The sequence below is a fragment of the Pinus tabuliformis genome, chromosome 5_1 (assembly GCF_031772625.1).
Source record: "Pinus tabuliformis cultivar Carrire ecotype Pingquan chromosome 5_1, CPIR1, whole genome shotgun sequence".
NCBI lineage: Eukaryota > Viridiplantae > Streptophyta > Pinopsida > Pinales > Pinaceae > Pinus > Pinus tabuliformis.
The window spans coordinates 691,237,615-691,265,037 of NC_142305.1; the positions used below are offsets into that span (position 1 = coordinate 691,237,615).

Consider the following 27,423-nt stretch of genomic DNA (forward strand, 5'->3'; position numbering starts at 1 on the left):
CTCAACTCAAAGGTTTCAAGCAACAGCTGATGTTCTATAATCTATTGTGGCATTGAAAAATATGAAACCGCTGATTACCTAAATCTGAAACAAAGACAAATGGAGCATAGAAGGTATTACTTACAACACTCCCATAACTTCTTTGACAATAGATTGAAATTCATCATCTGTGTATTGGCGAGTTGGAAAAGGTGCAATACTGATGTTTGATGGTCTAAACAATGTCCAGACAGAATTCTTATCATAGCTCTCATCACGCATGCCAAACATTTGCTGGTTCATCCCCATATCATTAATATCAAAATAACTTGGAATTTTGTGTAAGTTTAAGCTTCCTTCTTTATCCATTCTGTCCTGGGAAGCTAAGCTTCCATTCCATTGGGAAGCAAATATTATAAATGAATCCAAGACTTGTTGTAACTGTTAAGCAAACAAATCCACGAAAACAATACCAAAAATATTAATAAAGCTCCACCCCAAAGAGTAAAAAGAAGCACTAAAAATTTGAGATGTATTTAGTTTATTCTGTATCAGAACCATCTCAAAAGATGTACAATGTTCCTGACAGAAAAAAGTTAGCAGCCAGGCTCAAATCACTACTATTGCCATTAAATCAAGAAATCCTAAGTATTACGCACTCAATGTAGCGTAAAGTTATAAACAAAGAACACAATGAAGGTCAACAAAGGTTTGGACTGCTTGGGAAGTCCCCACTAACTAAATTACATAAAAATAAGTTGAAACCAACATGACACCAAAAATCATGAGTAAATACCGTCAAGAAGCCACTGTAACCATACTGCAAAGTTGGTATGGCACTAAACCCCAACTGTAAATCATTTTGATATGGTCCATTTGTATCCATGATAGTCTTCACATCAGGGAACCCTGAAGGTGCCCATGAATGATTAAGACGGATGCTATAATCATAAAAATGTGGCCCCTGCTCATGAAATATAATTGCTCCTTTGATTTTTGGATACGTAACATTCCTGGAGAAAGGGAAACAGCATTCATCAGAAGAACTTCAATTGAAAAGAATATGCTATAGCCACTGTATGTAACAGGAAAAGAAGTCTGAATAAAATTATTCAACGAGACCAAAATGATTAATGTTTATTTAAAACACCCCATATGAACAGTGGTTTGCCAGGTCTGTGAAAGCAGTTAAATAATATAGCCTGGCAGGGTTCAAGTCCTACCAATCGACATGTTAGCACCTGTGGATGTGTGCCAGCATACATAAATGATAATAGCAGCTGGGGCCAGGCATGAGCCCTGTGCAACTTTCACGGAAGAGATACCCCCCACTCATGGTTGCTTAGCCCAAGGTAACCAATTTGAATGGTGTTAATGGTTTCCCTGTAATGCTAAATGTGGGTGCATTAAAATTGTCATGATAAGAGAAAGCCAGCTCAAGAAATACACGTCCAAACATAGAATCTACTATATTGCCCATAGGTATTTTCCCACCACTTAGTCCCTGCTTTGTAGTTTTCCATTCCAACAATGTTTATAACCAAATTTCTGTTTACTCAAAAGTATTAGAAATACAACTCTAGAAGATCTAGAAGAACAATAATCTCTGAAATTAGAATATGTTAATCAAAAGGAATTATCTTCATGAAAACAATATCCTACACCCCAAGCAATTCTAATGAACTGGCACGTGGAGAACAACAAATGGAGCTCATTTCCCACCTCCCCCTTAAAAGTTAGACTCAAGGAAAGTAAAACCATGTTAGGATAGCCCAAGGGTTTAACTCAAGGGTCAACCAGTTGTGGCCAATGTCACTGGGCATTTGGCTAGTTCCGTGCAAGCAGGCCTGAATCCCCCTGATTTAGGCACACCAGTCTATGCTGACAGGTTTATTAGGGATGCCATCAACAAATGTGGGGAAGCATCACTTGGATTCCCCGCAAGGTTTTCCTTGGAAAGAACAAACACACATTAAGACGACTTAAGATCAGTGTTATCAGAACTGAAATGGTCATCGAACTGATCGGCCCCAAAAATGTGAACTGGACCAGAATCAGAAAAAACCAGACCAAAAAATAGGTCACCCAAAAAATACAATATTCAAATTTTGAAAAATACATGCATACATGCATACATAAACACATACACGCGTGCATACATACATGGATGCATGCATACATACACGGATGCATACACACATACATACATACAATGCATGCATACATACATGCATGCATGCATACACATCCATATATACACACATACATACATACACACATGCATACATACATGCATCATAGAATGATTGAGTCATAGTTTGAAGCATACACGCATACATAGACACATACATACATACATAAATACAGACATACATGCATGCATACATACATACATACATGCATGCATACATGCACACATGCATACATGCAGGAATATATATCCAAACCATTTATACATAAATATGCAAAGTTTCTCATTTACATAGCAAGGAAGAGTGCATATAATCCAAATAGCACTAAGTGCAATACATCGTTGAACCAAGATACACCAACAAAGGGGCTCTAAATGGCCTCTAGAGTCCAAAAATAAGCATAGTAGTAATGAATAACTATATTGACATAGTCTAAAGTCTAGACTCTAGACTCTAATCTGATTATATGGTACTAGTCTCTGGCCATGGTTGCATTGATTGTTGAACTCCTTTGTCATGACCCTAGTGAAAATGTACCCTTCACTCAAGCCTTGGAGACATTAGGGTCATTGTAAAGGAGTTCAACAATCAATACAACCAACATCAAGGTACATAGAGAGCTTGGCGCTCTGGATTAAATGCTAGTTCCATACACTCATACGTGATAGAATCAAGTGGAAACCCTGCAAGCCTACCAATCCTGAAATCCTAAAAGATGTGAAGTCTATAGAATTTTGAACGAGATCTAAAATTCTACTTTCTCCATATGAAGTCCAATGATGTCGAACCACTCTCAAACATCCTAAAACAATTAATGCTAATGTTAAAATTTTAAGTAAAAGGATAGAAAAGGAAAGATAAGGAGTGTTGAGAAAACTAGGGCAGCGAGTATTAGGGTTTATTTTGTTGGTTTTCTCTTATTACGTTGACATTCCTTGTGACATTAGATAAGATCATCATCATTCTTATTAAGTGTGTTTTTCATCATCAAGACAATGCCAATAAAGAAGATCACAATGCAAACTAGAACACCAGAAAATTAGGCTCCTCGCTAGGGCGAAACCCCTCCACGGGGGAAAACCTAGAACTTCTCTCTTTCTTATAGAATCTCAAGGAAGACTTTCAGTGCAATTCACCAAGACAACTCACCAAGTGAGGGCCAGCCACCCAAAAAAATACTTCCTTTTCTGCAACTCGATTTATTGTCTTTCTGTAGACCGAAATCTGAACAGAATGACCTTCCTTCACACGTGCAAGATCTCCCAAACAATAAGATGGTGACAATGACAAACTCAAGAACCTTCCTTTCTTCCTCCCTATCCTTTTCTCCTTCCTCACTCTGATTTACTTCAAATTTTTTAACATATACGAATTTCTTGAATGTGTTTTAGGGAGATCGAGATGCTCTCCTTACATAGTCTTCTGCTGGGTGTGAGTACCTCTCATGAGGCCGACTTGGTGAGTTGGCTAACCAATCACTTGGTAGTTTCTAGGCTTTTTTACATATATAGAAATTATTTTTCTTACATTGATTCAAGAGTCCTCCAAGGTACTTTACATCAGGACCTTTGAGATTGAACCTGTCAAAAACCCAGGGCACACAATGGGTTCCAAAACTAAAATAAAATAATCATATGGGCAAGAAACCCATTTTTCATAAATAATTTTATTTTGCAAAAATACAATTTTTCTTTTCTTTTTCTTTTCACAAGTACATGGAATACATCCAGTCATGGTACATAGACAATTATGAAGACCAAAGCTAGTTACCATTTTTCAACAAGGAGAATGCCAACAAAATTGACATTATCCTTATCTTTCCTTTTCTATCCCTTTATTTTAAGAATTTAATATTACCATTAATTACTAAGGTTAGGTTTTGTTGGGCCCTAGTGTTAGATATTTTTCTTTCCTTTTAACTATTTTTTTTATTAAAAAAAAATAATTCCTTTCAAGTAATTTTTTTTATTTATAAAAATATTAAGATTTGGTGGTTTTAGTTGTGTCATTATGTCATATGGTATCATACTGAACTATCCGGTTTTGTATGGAACCGGTTGGTTCAATGCTTTAAGGCCAGTTCCAATATGGACCTTAACCAGTCTGAAACACTGAACCAAACCAGTGTGGCATGGAAAATGACCAAACTGGCCAGTTCCTATAACACTACTTAAGATAGCTTCAATGGCCATTCTACAATCTACACAAAGTAGGATGGCGTTCACACTCGATTGGTAGAATTCAAATACAAATTTCAAGGTTGAGTTTTTGGGTTCTTGTTATGTAGGATGCAAATGTACATTCTAGAATCTATTGTACTCTTGTCTCACAATGTTTCCAAACCTTATAGATTCTATGGAACAATGTTAGTGACTTTTTTCACACTTCAAACTAATAATAAAACAGATCTTGGCCCACAAAAAAATTGACTAAATTAACGGTAAATTTCAGATGATTGAAGATATTTTTGAAATTTTCATTCGCAAATTTAACTGTGAAATTAACACCTATGCCCTGAAAACCCTGACTTTTGAAAAGTTGGCTTGTACCTACACTCACAATACCTGATATTATAGCCAGAATGATATGCAATTGTCTATGGCAATGCATGCAATACACAATAAATATAAACCACCCTTCCACTGGCCAAAATGGCTCTTTCTACTTACTATAATGGAAGAGAAATAAAGACATTGAATGAAATGACCTATCGAAACAAGTGTTGTGCTAGAAGTTACTTCATGTAAAAAAACAGCAAGGAAGAGCATTGAAGAAATTTCAACCTCCACTCTGGTTATCAGTTTTCCTTATCACTCCATGCATTTAGTTTTAAATCCAAGCATCATAAAAATTCTAAAATCTAGAAATGACAATATTTTCTGAAAACACAAATTTAGAGATTTCACAACTGTTGAAATTGCAAAAATAAAACACAGCAAAATTATGACATCCACACACAGAAAATAACACGGTGATTTTTTGTCAATGTAACCCTAGAAGAACCCCCTACAACTCTTGGGGAAAACCAGTTTGAGAGCTCTTCTTTATTTCTGAAAATGCTTTTACAGAGAAACTGAAATACACAGTAAAAATTCCAGCAACCACAAATTACAACTTATCTCGATTTCCGTGCTTGAACTCCACCTCGAAAATCGTGCCAATCAACAAACAGCCAAAACGAAAAAAATTCAGCAACAAAACAGCGTTAAATGTACGGCCTGCCTCGAAAATCATGCTCAAAACCTGCCTCAAAATTCATGCCCTTGCTGTTGTCCCTCTTCCTCGATTTTTGTGCCTCTATCCTGCTATACAGTTTTGCCTTGGGATGCATGCCAATAAATGTTGCTGCCCAGATTTGTTGAAATGTCTTCTTGCTGCTCTCCTTCACTTACTGCTCAGAAATTTTCTCCTTGCTCTCCCTTATCTTTCTCTCAAATGCTCATGAAAGAATGAATTGATCTTTCTCTCTTCTCTTCTCCTTTCACTCTCTAAATAACCTTTTGGGTTACTCTAAGTTCTAATGGTTGAGATTCATTTAGATCTAGGGATGAAAATAAATGTGCACTTAATTCTCACTTTCTATTTTTTGACTCACCCACTTAAATAAAGACCCACTTAGCATTTTATTTCCATAGTCACTTTTTCACTTTCTAATTCTTCATTGACTTTAATAAAATCACTTTTAAATTAGAATGTAACTTTACCACTTATAAAGTCACTTTTAAATTAAATTGACTTTACCACTTATAAAGTCACTTTAGGAGAAAAGTACAAATAAATTTGGACATGTTTCCCTAGGCCAAAGATCAAAGCCTTAGGGAACCACTTGTCCTCTGGTACCCAAATTTTAACACTCCCTCTTACAGAGGAAAGTGTTCCTCACCACTCCCATCTTGTCTCTGAAGTAGACATGCTTGCCCCATGGTAAGGCTTTGGTGAAAATGTCTGCTACTTGCTCATTTGTGGAAATGTACTCAAGCTTGAGAGCTCCCTTTTGGACATAGTCTCTAATGAAGTGATACTTGATCTCAATATGCTTTGACCTGTCATGAAAAACTGGATTCTCTGTGAGTTTTATGCAACTTTGATTACCACAGTAAATTACTGAAGGTCTCAATGCCTGACCAAATAAACCAAACAACATCTTGCGAAGCCATATGGCCTCACAACTAGCCAAACTGGCAGCCATATACTCTGCCTCAGCTGAGCTCAATGCAACTAACTGTTGTTTCCGGTTGATCCATGACACAACAGCCAAGCCCAACCCAAAACAGCACCCGAAAGTACTCTTCCTATCTGAAGCACAACTTGCCCAATCTGAATCCGTGTACCCTGCCAGTCTCACTCCATCACCCTGTCTATAATCCATACCAAAATCCACAGTCCCTTGCAAGTAACGACGAATGTGTGTTTTGCAACCACACAGTGCACTCTCTTGGGCTCACACAGGAACTAACTCATAGTGTTAACTGCAAAACATATATTTGGTCGACTATTGACCAAATAATCAATTTACCAATCAATTGTATGTACTATGTATAGAGTAGGATCCACCAACTCAGAATCAAAAGCGTGAAGCTTCTTCCAGTGAGTGATCATAGGTGTAGACATGGGTTTGCAGTCGTCCATGTGAAATCAGCTAAGAATATCCACAATGTACTTCCCTTGTCCTAGGGAGAAATGCCCCTCCTCCTGCCACATCTCCAATCCCAGAAAATAATGCATCAAGCCAATATCCTTCATCTCAAACTCTAAAACAAGATCTCTCTTGCAGCCCTCAATAAGTCTCTATGCACCAGTGATGATCAAGTCATCAACATACAACACCAGAATGAGAGGCTCCTCACCCACCACAATGAAGTATAGGTTCGGATCAGCCTCACTCTTTGTGAAACCCAACTACTACAAGTATGTATCAATCCTAGAGTACCAAGCTCTAGGAGCTTGCTTCAGGCCATAGAGTGCCTTTTTCAATCTGCATACATGGGACTCCTTCCCATGCACCTCAAAGCCCTGCGACTACTCAATATAAACCTCCTCCTGAATGAAGCCATTGAGAAATGCGGTCTTCACATCCATCTGGTGGATCTTCCAACCCATCTCTGCTGCAAACGATATAATGGAGCGAATAGATGTATACCGAGCTACGGGAGCAAAGGTCTCCTCATAATCAACTCCCTCTACCTATGCGAACCCTCTTGCCACAAATCGAGCATTGTTCTCGATGCTGCCATCTGCAACATGCTTTATCTTGTAGAGCCATCTGGAAGTAACAACTGATTTACCTTCAGGCCTCGGCACTACCTCCCAAACATTGTTCTTCATAATAGAAGAATATTCCTCCATCAAGGCCTCTCTCCAGAGTTGTTGGCTGGCTGCCTCATAACTAGAAGGCTCGGAGTCAACAATGCTTGTTACCAATGCCATGTAACTACAGAACTGCTCAGGGGGTTTACTCTCTCTAACCTGTCTCTTTGGCCCAGCAACAGATGTGGCCTCGCGCAAGGTATCTTGAAGCCACTTGAGCTTCCTCTTCCCTGAGCATACTTCTCCCACCAGAGTGAAAGAATCCTCATCATCATCAGAAGCCTGAACTCCTAAAGGCCTGCCCACTGACCTCATGCCTAAATCTATGCCTTTAGATGCTGAAGTACCATGCGAACTGCCCATTAGTGGACTACCCAGTGAATTGCTCTGTGGATTGCCTTGCATGCTACCCGAAGAACCACCCACCTGACTCTGAGAGCCACTGCTCACTGATGGACCTAACACTATAATCGATGTACCTCCTGATCCCTGACCACTAGATCCTTGTGACTGACTCAGCTGCTCCTAAGGGTCTGGTGACTATGGATACTCTAACTCTCATACCTCCTGAAAGCTCTCTCCTCCTCGAACTTCACATCCCACCTAACAACCACTTTCCTCTACGCAGGAATATAAATCCAATAAGTTTTCGAGGTCTCGCTATAACCCACAAAGATGCCCTTGTCTATAATGGGCTCTAGCTTGGCCCTGTTCTCCTTGGGGACATAGGAATATGTAAGGCACCCAAAGATACGAAAGTGTCCAACATCAGGTTCTTCCCAGAAAAAGCCTCCTCTGGAGTCACATTCCCCAAGGCAAGATGTGGACTCCTGTTCTGCAAGTACACAGCAGTGTTGCAAGCCTCTGCCCACAAAAATAAAGGTAACCCCTGATCATGAAGCATGGCTTTGACAGCCCCTACAATGGATTTGTTCTTCCTCTCTGCAACCCATTCTGCTGGGGGTTGTAAGGAACTGTTAACTCCCTCCTAATGCCTGCCTCAGCACAAAATCAACAAACTCACCAAGGGTATACTCCCCTCCATTGTCCGACCTGAGGACCTTGATCTTCCTACCTGTTTGGGTCTCCACAAGAGCTTTGAACTCTTGAAACCGCTTGAAGGCCTCACTCTTGGTGAGTTTCTTGAGTATGCTATTCTCCTGCACTTTGTGTGATCTGGAGGATCAGAAAAAGAATTGCTATGTTAAAAAATTGGAATGGGTATCAGAGAATACTCATTGCTTAGTAGAATACTCATTACATAAGTTCATGTCTCATTGAGTCTTTTTAGTTCCTTAAGAACGAAATTGGCGATATGTGAAGTTATGAATGGGACTTGATTTGTTTTTACTTTTGCCTTTAGTTTAAATTGCAGCAGTTTTATTTGTCTTGCTTTCTTTTCTTAAATATTTTGCCGGCTTAAATTAATCTAACTGTTCAAAGTTTTGATTTGTTTCATTTTCTCTTTTCTTTAGAAATTAGATTCTAACATAAGAAACAAAACCCCCAAAAACAACATAAACTATAAAACAACGAAGTAAAAAAAAGGTTAACTAAGCACATATGGTGCACCACACTTCATCAGTTTACGATTCCCGGATTGATAATTTATATAAAGCAACTTAGTGACTAGACATTTTGGCGTTGTTGCCCGGAAAATGTAATTAAGAGACCTTATTTCTTACATCTAGAAAAAATTAATAATTTCTTGAGTATGCTATTCCACTGCACTTTGTGTGATCTGGAGGATCAGAAAAAGAATTGCTATGTTAAAAAATTGGAATGGGGTATCAGAGAAAGAAAGTATTACATTGAGCACAAAAAAAGGAAATGATTCTAAATATTTTATACAGCCTAAGTAGGTTGTCAAGAAGGAAGGAAACAACTCCCTATGGAGATCAAGGCTAGCACAGTACAGAATGCAGTTGTTTATATTTCAGAAAGCAGAAACAGTTCCAAATAAGGATCCATAAAGTTAAAATATGAGGATATTGTAGACAGTAGAAGTCTGCATCCCAGCAGTACAAAGGAGAAGAAAGTTACAGTAAATCTAAGTTACTACTGACCAGGATACAGATACAGATCCACCAGATTTTGGAAAACAGCAAGAAAAGCAAAATATAGAAGTATTTTTTTAATAATTAATGAGCCATGTATCAAAACCATTCAAGAATCACAAGAGTAGAGCTATACGTTATACCCAAACCCAAAAAAGAGAGTTCTCATGCAGATGTCTATTAGCCATCCATGTAACATCATTGATAATTTGATAACTTATAACCATCATTGACTATCAATAATTTTGAAGACCATTTCAGCATGAACATGCAGCATGTCATAAAAGCATTTTTGTGAGCCACATCCGCAAGTCCATATCAGCAGAGAATAAAGAACTTTTCTTGAAGTTTATGGCAAGACTAAATAAGCCAAGTTGCTTCCATTTGTTGGTCAGTTCAATAGACAGAAAGGCCAGAGGAATTGAAATCCATTCAGTAAGATCGGTCCAGAATATATATTGCAGCGACAGTTCAAGAATCATTTGAAGCACTTATGATAAAGTGAGCAATAGCATATCGCATAAGGATAGATCAGGCATTGACAGCAGACCTTGACCATAACAACAGATAAAACCTTGCAAGCAAACCTTTAAGAGAGTAGACCTTAAGAGCAGACCTTGATATATCAGACCTCAAGAGCAGGTCTTGACAAAAGGATAAATCGGATCCTGAGTAGGAATAGGGATTAGGGTTTAAACCTTTAGGAGTTTAGAGTTTTGGAAGTTTTTTCGTTAAAATATCGATTTTTTAAGGATCAGTGAGAAAAAAAGCAATGGAAGTTTTGGAATCCATTTCATTTTCCATATGATCTGTTTTATCATTTATGAGCTCAGGATCCATTTCCTTCTCCAGGGGATCCCCTTCCAAAATGGATCTTGGCAGATCTGGATTCTCGATCAGATCCAAGGATCCTGCACAAAGAGGTGGCAGATCCGGCAACACAGCAGTAAATCAGTCATCTTTAAGAACTGGGACAATATTTCAAGTTGAACTCCTTAAGCTTTTGGATTCTGACTCAGTTGCTGATGCAATGGATTATAATTCAAGCAATGAACCAGGAATCCATGAATCTCAGAAGAAATAAGAAAAAAAATCAGAGAGTTGCTAAAGAGTATGACTGATCTCTAAGTGATGTTTTACATCCCCAGAGGATACTTGTGAGTATTGGAAAACATTTCTGGCTACTCACATAGAAATGCTGTCATTGACATTCAATGAAGTCTCAATGTCTGTTGCTATGATTACTTTCTGCCATTTGTATTTTCAATTTTAATATAAAAATCACTTTCTTCTGAAACAAAATAATACCTAATAAAGGTACTTGGATGCAATATGGTAAAAGTCAAAACTTAAACCAAGTTTAACAACCAAAAGGGAGGGGGGGGAGAGGAAGAGACAATAAATGCTAAACAATAGGTTTTGTAGAACATTAGACAATTCCAAACACAGTGAAAATTTAAAACATAAAAGTTGTTGAGAATGAATTCAAGGTCTGCATACCTGATAAAATCATGTGTTCCATATTCCCTTGACCGTATATATGTTTCAACTTCGAGTTCATCCTTGTATATCCTCGCAACCAACTAGATAAACATGCAAAAATAAGATGCAGAAACCAAAAGGAAATCTCCTTGAAACCTACAGAAAGGTCGATGGAATTTATGAAGGATAAAATCTGAGATATGTAAACTGAGTTTGCAATAAAGACAACTGATACTTATATAGCAGAAAACAGTAACGGATACACAGTTCAAGATGTCATATCCCATGATGACAAAGTGGACTGAAACTGTACAATTAGATAAAATATGATACTACTCAAGTAAAAACATCGACAAATATGCAGTGCAGTATGACATCCTCCCATCACAATAACAATTAAAAAATCATTGCAATACATATCATCACATTATAACAAAATATCCAGCGACTCATCAACATGCTCCTAACTAAGTCAACATGAGGGCACCCAGATCTTGTATATAACTTTAAAAGAGGAAACATTAGAAATAATAGTCTAGTAAATCCAAATCAGGTTTAGCTAAAACTTAAAACAGTACCTTTGACAACTTTTAAGTATTACTAAGGAGGCTATCGGTGAGGTATCACAATGATGAGCATTGAAACAGTAAATTGACTATCCCAGGTGTAGAGACCCATCACAAGAAGATGTGCATGCAATTACAGGAACCAAATTACCTTTAAAAGTGGGAAGCGCAAAGACAAAACATTCAACATTTTTCTTGTCTCTACAGTGTCCGGTGCAAAGGCCAAGTGCTCGCCAGCAACAAATGAAAGCTTAAGAAGTTTTTCAAAACTGGGAGAGATCTGACTATTCCCAACTTCAACAAACATGCCCTTCCGAATATACCTGAAACCACAGGAGTTAAATAACACAATTACTTTAGGTGAAGATAATAAGAACCAAAGTGACACAAATAGTGAGTGTGACTGGAATCAGCAGAATATGCATTAAAGTCAGATTTCCAAAATTTCAACAAACTCCCCTTGCGTTAGGCACACTAGTCTATGCTGACAGATGTACAAGGGATGCCATTCAAGAATGTGGGGAAGCATCCCTCGGGTTTCCCCATGAAGATTTCCTTAAAAACAAAAACAAAAAAAGTACAAGCTTCTCTTAGGGGTTTGGTCTATTACTTGTAGGATGTGATGAATTAACTCAATTCAAGTCATTATGCCCAATTAATTTTTAGTCAAGAATGATTATTAATGGGAATTTAATCTAGTAGCATGCACTACAAGTATCATTTCTTTGTGTGCCATCTTATTAGATTTTCCACATTCACAATACCATGTTTTGCATGGGATACACGAAACCCTTTGGTAGGGATTTAAATGTCTAGAAAAGCTTCATGTGAATTATCCTTGATCATCTTTAGAGCAAATACTTATAAAACTTTGGTTATCAATTGAGCTTAGAAAGATACATCTATATAATTTGAGCTTTAACAAATATTTGCCAAAAAACAGGGGGTTTTCCTCCTAGTTTGGTGTGGCGGTGGTATTACCTCCACAAATTCCACATTCATGATATACCATGTTTTGCATGGGATACACGAAACTCTTTGGTAGGGATTTTGTTAAAATTGGAAACTAGGGCCAAACTCCATGTGGATCATCTTATTTATGGCAGCTGAAATTTTTCTTGGATCCCTCTCATCGAGAGGTGTAGGATTGATCTAAAGATCATCTGATTCCGATAAGTATTCATGGAGTTATGAATTTTTTGTGTTATAAGACAATTCGTCAAGGTTGGCCAGCAACCAAATAAACCCCACATGTGCTCAACGTTTTAGTATAAAAGGAGATAACTTGAGAGTCATTTCTCACACACACTTCTATCTTGATATCTCTCCACTTGTCTTGCGTTTTAGTGGAAGAGAAATCTAGGAGTGGAAGTCCTAAACATTGGAGGAAAAGAGGCAGCCCTAGACGCAGATGGAATGCAACCCTAGACGCACACTAAAGGGTGCCCTAACGCAGACCTAAAGGCTGAAACACTGGTCTAATCCAGCCCTAAACGTTGATCTAATTCAGCCCTAACGCAGTCAAGTTTATGGGCCACAGTGAAGGTTTGCTGTAGGTGACAGCGTGGTAAGTAAGAGTTGTTCCAAGTGCATAATGCTGACCAGATTAGGCCGAGGAATAGTTGTGTGGACAACGAAGTTATAGCCGGAATATAAGGGGTCAAAGGAACAGTGTGGAGGCTGCCCTAGACAACGTAAAGGGGATGAAGGGACATCGTGACCTTAGCCGCAATTTGAATGACCAGAAGGACAGCGTGGAGGCTGCCCTAGACAATGTGAAAGAGCTGAAGGGGCAGTGTGGCCTTAACCGCAGTTAAACAAGGCCTAAAGAAATATCGTAGGTATGGAGGGTTATTCCCTTGCTTAACCGCAGTCTTTAGAAGGTTACCTTGCTGATTTGTATGGAAGATAAGGGTTGTAGCGTGATGCCCTATCCAATGATGCAGTGTAGTAGTGCAGCATGCTGAAACATCACATGGCAGCAAGGGCACATGGTGCTGCTCAGCAAGCAAGGTGACTAGTACAGCAATGCTCAGGTTACATGGTGCTGCAAACTAGTGCAGCAAAGTAAATAGACAGCTGGGCTACATGGTGTTGCCAAGATGCATGAACAAGCAGACTACATAGGCTGAAAATTCACACAGGACAACAATAAGGTATAGCAACTACGCTGGGACAATAACTATGATGGGACAGCCCTATGACACAGAACAACAGACATTGTACAGCAGTTGTGATATAACACGGCAGCAAAGTGGGACAGGAGTTGTGATATGACATGGCAGCAAAGTGGGACAGCAGTTGTGACATGACAGCAGCAAGCATGGTGCAGCATGGCAAGTGTGGACAACATGGGCATGGTGTTGCAAGCACATGAGACATGCAGTATGACAACATGATTCAACCATGGCACATGGGACTGCAGTGCAGCATTAGGTGCAGCAGTCATGAGGTCCAGCATTGTGATGATGGGTGCAGCATGGTGCAACACGGTGAGGTGCAGCATGATGACGAGATGCAGCACGATGATAGGTGAAGGAGTCACCTTGGAGAATCAGTTGAAGCAGCATGTCTTCAGCTGATCTCATGTATCATCTTCTTAGAGATGATCTGTGCTCTTATCTAGATAAGTCAAAGTGTTGACTTCTGTTGTAAATGTACTATCTCTCTCTCTCTCTCTCTCTCTCTCTCTCTCTCTCTGCTGAACTATTGAAGAACATATAAAAAGAATTGATCAAGGGTTTCCCCACATTGGGATTTGTCCCTAGCTAGCACCACATCTTGTGTCCTCTTTTCTTGGCTTGTCTTCTGCGATTTATGTTTATGCTCTATCTGCAGTTTACTTTAATGCTGATGTGATTGCTAATCTAGAAAAGATATTGAGTTAACTATGAAAATTGAAATAAATTGCTCTAAGCATAGAACATACCTAAACTTAACATGGTATCAGAGCTGAGGTGAAGACAAAGCCCAAGCAAGAGTGAAAGAGCAATCACCGAAGACAGTTGGGAAAGGACAAAAGGATCAGTGGATTCCCCATCCCTCTTCAAATTCGTCAAGGGTGAAGTCAGAGCAGAGCGGTGCAGGGCACTGATGGCAGAGATAGTACAGTCAGACATATGGATCAGCGGATGGAGTTCTCCCTAGTTGAGAGGGAGTGTTAAAATTGGCAACTAGGGCCAAACTCCATGTGGGTCATCTTATTTATGGCCGCTGATATTTTTCTTGGATCCCTCTCATCGAGAGGTGTAGGATTGATCTAAAGATCATCCAATTCTGATAAGTATTCATGGAGTTATGAATTTATTTGTGTTATAAGACAATTCGTCAAGGTCGGCCAACAACCAAATAAACCCCACACGTGCTCAACGTTTTAGTATAAAAGGAGATGACTTGAGAGTCATTTCTCACACACACTTCTATCTTGATTTCTCTCTCCACTTGTCTTGAGTTTTAGTGGAAGAGAAATCTAGGAGTGGAAGCCCTAGACGTCGGAGGAAAAGAGGCAGCCCTAGACGCAAATGGAATGCAACCCTAGATGCAAACTAAAGGGTGCCCTAACGCAGACCTAAAGGCTACCCTAAATGCTAGTCTAATCCAGCCCTAAATGTTGATCTAATTCAGCCCTAACACAGTCAAGTTTATGGGCCACAGTGAGGGTTTGTTGTAGGTGACAGTGTGGTAAGGGTTGTTCCAAGTGCATAATGCTGGGCAGATTAGGCCGAGGAACAGCTGTGTGGACAACGGAGTTATAGCCACAATATAAGGGGTCAAAGGAACAGCGTGGAGGCTTCCCTAGACAACGTAAAGGGGCTGAAGGGACAACGTGACCTTAGCCGCAACTTGAAGGACCAAAAGGACAGCGTGGAAGCTGCCCTAAACAGCGTGAAGGAGCTAAAGGGACAGTGTGGCCTTAACCGCAGTTAAACAAGGCCTAAAGAAATAGTGTAGGTATAGAGGGTTATTCCCTTGCTTAACCGTAGTCCTTAGAACGCTGCCTTGCTGATTTGTATGGAAAATAAGGGTTGTAAGGTGATGCCCTATCCAGTGATGCAGTGTAGTAGTGCAACGTGGTCAAACATCACATGGTAGCAAGGGTACATGGTGTTGCTCAGCAAGCAAGGCGACTAGTACAGCAGTGCTAAGGTCACATGGTGTTGCAAACTAGTGCACCAAAGTAAATAGACAGTTGGGGTACATGGTGTTGCCAAGATGCATGGACAAGCAGGCTAGATAGTGCTGCAAAGTCACATAGGACAGTAGCAAGGTATAGCAACTATGTTGGGACAACAACTATGATGGGACAGCCCTATGACATAGGACAACAGACATTGTACAGCAGCTGTGATATGACATGGCAACAAAGTGGGACAGCAGATTGTGATATGACATGGCAGCAAAGTGGGACAGCAGCTGTGACATGACAGCAGCAAGCATGGACAACAGCAAGCATGGTGCAGCATGGCAAGTGTGGACAGCATGGGCATGGTGTTGCAAGCACATGAGACATGCAGTATGACAACATGATTCAACCATGGCACATGGGACCGCAGTGCAGCATTAGGTGCAGCAGTCATGAGGCCCAACATTGTGATGATGGTTGCAGCATGGTGCAACACGGTGAGGTGCAACATGATGATAGGTGAAGGAGTCACCTTGGAGAATCAGTGGAAGCAGCATGTCTTCAATTGATCTCATGTATCATCTTCTTAGAGATGATCTATGCTCTTTGTTGGAATTTCTAAGTTTAACCCGTTAGAAATTCTTCCTGTACAATCTGGTTTATTTCTTCCTACTTGTTTAATTACTTAACAAGTTATTTACCATGTAAATACTGAAAATAAACACAAGTACAGTATCAACATCTGCAAATCATCAACTGAAAGAAAACAAGCACACAAGTGACACCGTTATTTTTGGACCAATGTCCCTGGAAAAACCCAACGCGAGAAAATTGATGCAGCTATTCAGAGGGTTTTATTATTATGCAGTTTTCATAATACAACCAGGGTGCCAAAAATGGCTCACCCAACAAAGAATGCCCTTGGTAGTAGTACCTCTCCTCGGACACAAATATTCTGACTCATCAATCACCGGATGAACGATCCCATAGCAACAATTGCAGCTTCGACTACTCTGCATCACCCTACCAACGCACCAACACCCACTTTGTCCCACGAAATCCTCCCAACGCTACGCCTTGGCCTCGCATCAGTTCTGCCAGACTCTGCATCATCTTCTGGAGCTTCTGCATCAACCCCTAGACCCTCTGCGTCTCACACGCTAGACTCTCTTGGTTGCCTTTGCGTAACACCCAACTGCCTCTGCATCAACCTCTTCGAGCTTTGCGCTGTCCCTCTAGTACTAACTCTACCTCTCTGCTATGTATTCACTGCCCCTTACTGTTGATCACTAATTCTATCTCTCTTAGCAAACCCCGCTCTAGAGAATAGTATGATTGATCACTCTGGTGTGTTCTCCAACTGACCCTCAACCCTTTTCCTATACTTTTCTCATTGATCCATCAACAACCGAGATTAAATCTCTAATCAACAACTAAAATTAGATTTGGCTTGATCCATGACTTTTGGAACATTCTAACCCGGTTTTGTATTAATACCCATTAATATTTTATTTTTCCTAAGTTTAAACTTAAGAACTCCATTAAAAATATCAATTATTTTAATATCTTCTAAACCGGTTAGAATTTGCCCAAACAATTTCTGGGTCTTGGAGATCTCATGTGCTTTAGCCTCTGCACCAATTTTCATGGCTAGAGCACATCCGATGCTACCCCAAATCAACACTCCCTGTTAGCGAGGATTGTGCTCTAGTAATATTCCACACTAAGTATCACCCTAATTATCCAACACCGGTCTCTGTGCTGATACTAGGTCTCCCTGCCCAACATCCTCTGCACTGTTGCATCCATACGGCCGCTCCCTCTGCATCCGTGCTACTCCCAACATTGCATCTGCACTGCATCCCCCTCTCATCATGTTGCATCGTGCTGCCCATAGCACTGCCACTACTAACTGTTGCACTGCAACTCAGTTACCAAGAAATAAGTAACTGATCCACCCAACTCTGACATCCCTGTCAGGATAGAGACACTCCCGATGTTGAAGCTCCCTCTACTGACCTCTGCGCTGCTGCAACAACTCCCTGCATCTCGCACAACGTTGCACACCTCTCTGTGCCATCCTGCACTGGTGCAATATTCCTGTGCCTCTTGCATTGATGCAGCTTGCTAGCCTCACGTTGTCCCGGGACTCCTGCACTGTAGCACTCTTTATCACTCCATCTGCATCCGTCTCTACTGATATCCGCCAGTCCTGCTACTCCTCTACGGGGCTCCTGTAGCAACGTATAATCCAAAAGGTTGGGTACCTCAAGGATCCTGCCCCTCATCACCTGTAGTCCGTCTGACTACAGCTCGATGTCTCCCCACTTCTTCTCAAGTGGCAAATGAGCACTCATGGCACAATCGTCATCCTCCTCGACTTCTTTTTCCACCCTCGTTGTACCTTGGTCTCAAAATCCTCTCCCTTACTCTTCTTCCTAGGACACTGGTTTCCAAAACAACCCTGTTCCCCACGGTGGAAACACTTGACCTTGGAGAGGTCCTTCTTTTTTCTTTTCTCCTGCATTCCCGCAGATGCTAAAGTCGCATCCTCTTCTTCCTCCTTCTTGATTCTGACCCCTTTGTCGCTATTCCCTGCCTTGGTCACCCGTTTGATCTCTTCTTGACGAAGAGCTGCCCACAGTTCCTCCCAATCTGGAAAGCTCGTCCTGCCCAGTATGCTCTGGACAAATACCTCCCAATCCTCTGAGCCCGTGTTCAATGCAATCCTCACCATCAATTCCTGATCCGGCGTGGCCCCTATGGAAGTTAGCTGGTCACAGATCTCCTTTAATCAACCGAGGAAGACATCTATCTGCTCTCCCTTCTGCATCTGGTATGACCGCAGCTGATTTTCAAGTAACATCTTCCTCTGCACGAAAGTATGCTGGTACAATTTCTTCAGGGCATCCCACATCTCATTTGTCATGTCCTTCTTGGCAATATGCGGCACCACATGATCCTTCACCCCATCAAGGATGATGCACTTCGCCCTGGCCATTGCCTCCTCATACTTCTCATTTTCACCTGGGTCAACTGGGATCACTATTATTTTCAAGGCGGAGTCCTTGATGCGATATCTGTCTAGAATGGACAAGATCCTGACCTTCCAAACCACGAAGTTGGATGCACCGTCCAACCTATCATGATCTCTCAGTCCATTCACGGCCATCTCGCTGCTCTTCTTTCGACTCTTCCAAGTCTCTCAACTTCCTGTCTGGAAGTTATTGGTTCGACTCCCTCTGAGTCTCGATTTCCCTTCTGGAAATCCTCTTGCCAACACCAAGTTGCCCCACTCCAATCGTATGACACCGATCAAGATTCCTTGGCTAGAAATCCGCATTGGCAGCAACTCCCTCCACCTTGGGTATTGTTCTGACCACAGTACCCCACCAGCTTCGCTCCGCAAATTACCCGCAGCCTCCTATACCCCAGCAACTGAAGGATTGAGCCACTTGGCTCTGTGCAATCCTGGCACCGGCAAATCAACTCCCCTAGTCAACTGCATCAGCCCTCCTAGCCTCAGCATGGCTCTGCGTGAGCTTGATTCTGCCTCCCTTAGCCTATGCACTGCCTTACTCTGGTCTAGAATGATGACGCAGTCTCTCTGCGTCACTCCTTCCTCTGTCGCCTTCTGCATGGATCAACTCTGTCACTCGGGATAGTTGAATCCACAGCTACTACTCTGCTAGTTGATGCCTTCAGTGATCCTGTGATCTGCAACTATGCTCTAATACCATGTTGGAATTTCTAAGTTTAACCCATTAGAAATTCTTCGTGTACTATCTGGTTTATTTCTTCCTACTTTTTTAATTACTTAACAAGTTATTTACCATGTAAATACTGAAAATAAACACAAGTACAGTATCAACATCTACAAATCATCAACTGAAAGAAACCAAGCACACAAGTGACACCATTATTTTTGGACCAATGTCCCCGGAAAAACCCAATGCGGGAAAACCGATGCAGCTATTCAGAGGCTTTTATTATTATGCAGTTTTCAGAATACAACCAAGATGCCAAAAATGGCTCACCCAACAGAGAATGCCCTCGGTAGTAGTACCTCTCCTCGGAGACAAATATTTCGGCTGATCAATCACCAGATGAACGATCCCACAGCAACAATTGCAGCTCCCACTGCTCTGCGTCACCCTACTCGGCTCACCAGCACCCAATCTGTCCCACAAAATCCTTTCAGCGCTACCTCTTGGCCTTACGTCAACTCTGTTGGCCTTTGCGTCAACTTCTGGAGCTTTTGCGTCAACTTCTGGAGCTTTTGCATCTCACACGCTGGCCTCTCCTGGCTGCCTCTGCATCAACCTCTTCAGGCTTTGCGCTATCTCTCTGGTACTAACTCCGCCTCTCTTCACTGCCCCTCACTGCTGATCACTGATTCTATCTCTCTTAGCAAACCCCGCTCTAGAGAATAGAATGACTGATCACTCTGGTGTGTTCTCCAACTGACCCTCAAGCCTCCTCTTATACTTTTCTCGTTGGTCCATCAACGACCAAGATTAAATCTCTAATCAACGACTAAGATTAGATTTGGCTTGATCCATGACTTTTGGAACATTCTAACCCAGTTTTATATTAATACCCATTAATATTTTATTTTTCCTAAGTTTAGACTTAGGAATTCCATTAAAAATATTAATTATTTTAATATCTTCCAAACCGGTTAAAATCTGCCCAAACCATTTCTGGGTCTCGGAGATCTCATGTGCTTTAGCCTCTCCACCAATTTTCATGGCTAGCGCACATCTGATGCTACCCCAAATCAACACTCTTATCTAGATAAGTCAAAGCGTTAACTTTTGTTGTAAATGTACTCTCTCTCTCTCTGCTGAACTACGGAAGAACATATAAGAAGAATTGATCAAGGGTTTCCCCACATTGGGGTTTGTCCCTGGCTAGCGCCACATCTTGTGTCCTCTTGTCTTGTCTTGTCTTCTGCGATTTACGTTTATGTTCTATCTGCAGTTTACTTCAATGCTGATGTGATTGCTAATCTGGGAAAGATATTGAGTGAATTGTGAAAATTGAAATAAATTGCTCTAAGCATAGAACATACCTAAACTTGAAAGATTTAAATGTCTAGAAAAGCTTCATGTGAATTATTCTTGATCATCTTCAAAGAAAATACTTATAACACTTTGGTTATTGATTGAGCTTAGAAAGATACATCTATATAATTTGAGCTTTAACGAAGATTTGCCAGAAAACAGGGGTTTTCCTCTTGGTTTGGTATGGCGGTGGTTTTACCTCCACAAATGCCCAGGCACTGCTCCTTTGAGAGAAATATGTCTGAACGATACAACAAACTCTTCTTGTATACTTGTGCCAGAGGTCACCTTCACCAGGTTGTGGAATTGTATTGTTGTGGGAGATATAGCATTCCAAATAATTACCAATCATGCCCGGCCACACATTTCTAAGCTTTACACTACTACTCTTCATCTACCATTATCAAAGGAACTTGAGAAGAGACATCATTGGGACAAAGGACACGCAGGTTTCCAAACAAGGTATTGATCATGTGGTAACATTTGGGCCATCAATGAAGAGACAAGACACCACTCTTCAAAAGTCATTTGTTGCTTTGTAGACTTTCAAAAGGCATTTAACTCAATCCCAAGGGAGGCCCTATTCCATAGAGTAAGATACATTGGCATCTTGGAAATTCTCATCTCCATTATCATGTGTCTCTACAAGATTGTACTTGGCCACCTCCTCATAGCACACCTAGTGTCAAATTTTATCTAGAGCATAATTGGGGTGTAGTATGGGTGCCCTCTCTCCCCTACTTTGTTTGGGGTCTACAAAAGCAAGTTGGAACCATTTCTGCATGAGCATATCCAACCTATGGATGGTTTTCTCCTCCACCCTACCTTGTTATGTACTCTCCTCTTTGCCAACCACATAGTTCTTTTGGCTTCAACCCCAAAGTGTTTAATGAGACAACTAGATGCCTTATCTGGTTTTTGTGATCTTTGATACTTGACAATCAACCTAAGATAAAACCAAGGTTATAACCTTCAATGGGTCAAATAATGTCCTCCCAAAATACTATTGGAAATATTATTTTCATTGATGTCGAAGATAGGGGTAGCCCACTTATGTCCAAGATCAAGATTAGAAAATGAAGATCGTTGGAAATATTGTTGTTGGACTTTTGATGCCCCATTTGGATACCATACTTTTGAATGCATTTTTACTCTAATTACCTAATTCAAATGGGAGCATAGGATATATGATTGGAAAGTATATTCTGAGACCTTTCCAACGGTATAGGGCACTCCCTCTAACTCCATAGGAATGAGGAAATATGAAAGATTTCATTAGGATGACCCATCCAAAGTACAAGCATGCTGACCCAACTAGTGTTACAAGTCAGCGACATAAGTGAACATATAAACATTATAAATAAAGGGCATATAAGTTCATTTGAAAAACAATTCATTGAAAAACATATTTGAGGTCACAAGATAAGTTGAAGAATAACTTTTGGAGTGATTCTTGGAGTTTAAAGGTGTGAGCATAAATGTGATTTATGGGGTGAATGAATCATCTGGGCATTTTTGCTATAACTTTTCTTCTGGGATGTTTCGGAACGTGAAACTTGACGGATACAAATAGAAGATTTCATGTACTTGTGGCTCGAATTCCAGACCTTAACTGGCTATGATTTCGAAGATATGATCCAAGGAAGTTAGGCTTCCTAAATGCTCCTAAAATCCTCTTCAAACAGGTCATCTTGGCATTTTCACTATAACTTTTCTTTTGGGATGTTTTGGAACGTGAAACTTGGAGGATATAGATAGAATATCTTCATGTACCTGAAGTTCAAATTTCATACCTTGATTCACTATAATTTCGGACATTGGTCTAAGGAAGTAAGGTTTCCTGAATGCTTAAGAAATCTTCTTCAAATAGGTCAACTTCACATTTTTGCTATAACTTTTGTTCTAAAAGAATGTTGAATGAATTAATTCACATGGAGCAAACAGCTCAATGATAATACAAAGATATTTACAAGAATAGAAACATCAGGTTTCTATGTAGAATATCGAACAAACAGTTTCATCTAAGAAACTGCTAAAAGAATAAGAATAGAAACATCTAAAAGACTGAGCATTACTAAAATAGAGATATAGAGATATATTCTAATACCCTCCCTTAATGCTCAATCTATTTACAACACCAATAGACCCGCGAAATTTTACAAATTTATCAGGACCAAGAGGCTTGGTAAAAATATCGGCGGGCTGCTCTGTGGTGGGAACATAGTGCAACTGAACTGAGCCGTCTTCAACCAGCTGTCGAATGTAGTGGCAGTGAGTTTCCACATGCTTTGTTCGTTCATGAAAGACGGGATTCTTGGCAAGTTTGAGCACTCCCTGATTATCACAAAACAAAGAAGTAGGCCCTGTCTGAAAAACATGCATATCTGCAAGCATACGACGAAGCCAAACTGCCTCACAGGCGGCCTTAACTGCTCCCCGATACTCTGCTTCTGTTGAGGAGAGAGCCACTACCTGTTGCTTCTTACTAGTCCAAGTAACAGCTCCAGATCCTAGACTAAACACATACCCAGCTGTAGATTTACGGTCATCAACCGAACCGGCCCAGTCAGAGTCAGTGTAGCCACTGAGAATAGGAGTGGAGATGTGAGTATATAAGAGGCCATAATCAGAAGTACCACGCACATATCGTAGCACCCGCTTTGCTGCTATCCAATGATCAGCTTTAGGAGCTGACATAAAGCGAGAAATGTAGCTTACTGCAAAACTGATGTCAGGTCTGGTAGCAGTAAGATAGATGAGACTGCCCACTAATTGCCTGAATAAAGTTTCATCCACAAGAGGAGAGGATGACTGTGCTGAAAGTTTGAGCCCTGGTTCCATAGGAGTCGTGGCCGGTTTGCAATCCTGCATTCTGAACCTTTCCACAAGATTTTTGGCATACTTGGACTGAGAAAGAAAGATCTGATTTTCAGTCTGCCACACTTCAACCCCCAGACAGTAATGAAGAAGTCCCAAGTCTGTCATCTCAAAAGTTCTGCATAGATCTTGTTTGATCCCATGGATCAAATGTGCAGAGCTACCAGTAATGATAAGATCATCCACATAGACAACTACAAACAAGATATCATCATCAGTATGCTTGATATACAGGTTTGCATCAGATGGACTCCGCTGAAAACCCTGATCTGTCAGATACTGATCAATTTTTATGTACCAAGCCCGAGGAGCTTGTTTCAATCCATAGATTGCTTTAACTAACCGACACACTTTCTGTTCTTGACCAGCAACCTTGAATCCTGGAGGCTGCGTCATGTAGACTTCTTCTTGGAGATCACCATTTAAGAAAGCACTTTTTACATCCATCTGATGAACTTTCCAATTGAACTGAGCTACTAGGGCAAGCACAAGCCTAATAGTACTCATCTTGGCTGTAGGAGCAAAAGTCTCCTCATAGTCGATGCCTTCCTGCTGTGAAAATCCTCGAGCCACAAGCCTAGCTTTATACTTGTCTAAGGTTCCATCAGCTTTGTATTTGACTTTATACACCCATTTGCAGCCGATGGGTTTTTTGTCTGCAGGAAGATCAGAAAGAGTCCATGTGTGATTCTTCTGAAGACTCTGAAATTCTGCTTCCATAGCCTGTTCCCACTCAGATATACCCTTAGCTTCTGAATATGTTTGAGGCTCAAAAGTACTGTGAAGGTTAGCCATAAGAGCAAAATTGACTGTAGACTGTTGTCTGTTCTTATGCCTAGAAGTTCTACCTTCAAGGAGCTCATCATCCCGGAGATCACCTATGGTTTTAGCCCACCATTTTGGCCGAAGAGAAGAAGAACCAATATCAGGATTAGAGGGACCAATATCAGGAGGAAGAGAGGCAGGCTCAAGAGCAATAGGGACAGCAAGAGGGGGATTAGCTTCTGGAGGAAGCTCAGATAGAGTAGTATCAAATCTTGATGCTACATCATCCCTCCCATCAGATGGACTAACTGGAAGAAGAACACTGTGAGGCGGATCCTCAGAACGCTGCTCAGAAGAAGAAGACTGAAAGAATCCTCTGTCTTCATCAAATACTACATCTCGACTGAAGCTAAGTCGACCAGTGGCTATATCTATCAGCCTATAAGCCTTGTGATGATCACTGTAACCTGTCATCATGAGTTTCTGACTTTTGGAATCCAACTTAGATCGCTTAGCAGATGGAATCCAAACATATGCAACTGAGCCAAAAACTTTGAGATGACTGATTTTAGGCTTACGGCCAGACCACACTTCTTCAGGAGTCTTCCCTTTAACAGCCTGAGTAGGGGATCGGTTAAGAAGGTAAACAGCAGTAAATACTGCTTCAGCCCAGAATTTGTTTGGAACACTCCGGTGTTGTAACATGGAACGAGCCATTTCAACAACCGTGCGATTGCGACGCTCGACAACACTGTTCTGCTGGGGAGTGTAAGGTGTGGTGAATTGACGTTTGATGCCATGAATATCACAGAAGTTGGCAAAAGCTGAGGAACAAAATTTCCCCCCATTGTCGGTCCTAAGGGTCATGATATTACAACCAGATTCGTTTTCAACTAAAGTTTTAAACTTCTGAAAGGTACTAAGAGCATCAGATTTATTTTTTAAAAAATACACCCACATCTTTCGACTGAAGTCATCTACAATAAGTAAAAAGTATTTGCAAGCAGTTATAGAAGCTGTATTCATAGGACCACAAATATCAGCATGAAGTAACTGAAGTACCTGGGATGCGCGCCAAGATTCGCCATTTTTGAATGACGACCGATGTTGCTTTCCTGCTTGACAGGCGCTGCATACCCCCAACTGCTGAGTCTGAATATCAGGTAATCCTGACACAAGTCCCTCCCGAGAGAGCTGAGAGAGATACTGCATATTGAGATGCCCATATCGCTGATGCCATAGAGTACTGATGGGAGAGACACGAGCTGCTAGTGCCACTTCTGGAAAGTCACCGGTGTCAAGTAGCCTGTATAGACCATGGTCCTCGAGGCCAGTAGCAACTGTCAGACTGGTCTCCCTGTCAATGATGGAACACTTGTGTGCACTGAACACAACATCAAGCTGAGGAGAATTCCTCATAATCTGACTGACAGAGAGCAGATTAATCTCCATACCAGGAACATAGTATACATTTAGAAATATGAGCGTGCGTCCACCAGACTGAATTTGAACTGTACCCCTGCCAGCAACAGTGTACTTTTCACCTCCACCAAATACAACTGAATCACTGAAAGGTGAAAAGTCAATAAACCAGTCACGCCTGTGAGAGAAGTGGCGTGATGCACCAGAATCAATGTACCATGCAGAGGAAGGAACATGTTCTGAAGACCTTTTAGCCATAAAGGCGTAAAAGGCAGAATCTGTCTGCTCGGAATGTTCTGCAACATTCGCTGTCTGATGTGACCCTCCCTGTTTCTTTTGTTCAGCAGCAATCCTCTGCCTGCAGTCTTTCTTCATGTGACCGAACTTGTGACAGTAATTACACTGTACACTCTTCTTCCTGTTAGGATCAAAAGACTGAGATGATCCTCTCTGCTGAAAACACTGAGAGGACTGATATTTTGCAGCAAACGCATTCTCCAAGGGCACTGATGCAGTACCACTACCAAACTGCTGTTTCCACCTATCTTGCTGCAGAAGTTTGGTACATAAATCTGAAAACTTCAGATCAACATTTGTGGTTGTAATGTTGAGTGTTTCAATGAAGTGTTCATAAGATTTTGGTAGACTCTTCAGGGTAATGACTACCATATCTTCTTCCTCCATGGTCCGACCAATGGCGTCGAGCTGATCTCGAATGTCTTTAATTTTGTTGAGATGTTCCTGTAAAGACATATGTTCATCCATCATGATGGAGAACAACTGATTTTTGAGAAAAAAAGCTCTGCTTTTATCAGATGTCTCATGCAATTCTTTCAACTGTTGCCAGATTTCAGCAGCTGTCTTGCCAGAAGGGATCTGTGGTAACTGATCATCAGCGACAGAGAGCTTGAGAAGCATAACAGCCTCTCGATTTCTATCATCAAATTTATCTTGATCGGTCCCGGCTGTACCTGGACGAAGCTCTTTGCCCAAAATGAGTTGATCAAGACGCCTGTACTCAAAAATGGTCAGCAGTCTTTGTTTCCAAATGTTATAGTTGCTGCCATTAAAGCGTTGATTTCCTTCTAACATCAAATTGGTGAGCGTGGCCATTTTCTTAAAGAAAATACAGAAGTCTGATACACAAAAAATTGTAGCTGCCTCTTTATCCTGATGTAAATCAAAACAGATTTTGTTCTGGAAAAAAAATTCCCCAGCAAAAATATCTCTCCCTGTCTAAAAAAAATAGCAATACGGCTGTAGCTGTATCCTTCTTTAGGCAAATACCACAGGACAGAAATTTAATGAATGTAACAGGTCCAAATCATAAGATAAAGCTCGAGATTCCTTTCTCTGTCCAGTTCTGAGATTTTTCCTAAGGGAAGCACAGGTCTGACTGCTGCAATGTCCAGGCTATAAGCAGGTAATTTTCCTTCAAATCTGAGTTGTACTGGAGGCTGTCAGGATCACTATGGGACAAAAATTTGCTGACTGGAAAACAACTGCTGGCAGACAAAAACTGTTTGAAAAATACGTAGATTGAGACAAGGAAAGGGACCCACGTCTGCTTCAACGCTTCACTTCCAC

General features: G+C 40.8%; 1 protein-coding gene across 9 annotated transcripts in view; it reads right to left on the reverse strand.

Annotated features, from left to right (window-relative positions):
* ABCA1 (ATP-binding cassette A1) overlaps positions 1 to 27,423 on the reverse strand; it is a 380,643-nt gene that overhangs the window by 293,989 nt on the left and 59,231 nt on the right. For all 9 annotated transcript variants that reach the window (XM_089432768.1, XM_089432767.1, XM_089432762.1 and 6 more), the window contains 4 exons: positions 11,735 to 11,906; positions 11,036 to 11,118; positions 776 to 992; positions 125 to 420 (listed from right to left, as the gene is read on the reverse strand). In XM_089432768.1, coding sequence (XP_089288894.1) covers positions 125 to 420; positions 776 to 992; positions 11,036 to 11,118; positions 11,735 to 11,906 — 768 coding nt within the window. The remainder of the gene's footprint in view (positions 1 to 124; positions 421 to 775; positions 993 to 11,035; positions 11,119 to 11,734; positions 11,907 to 27,423) is intronic.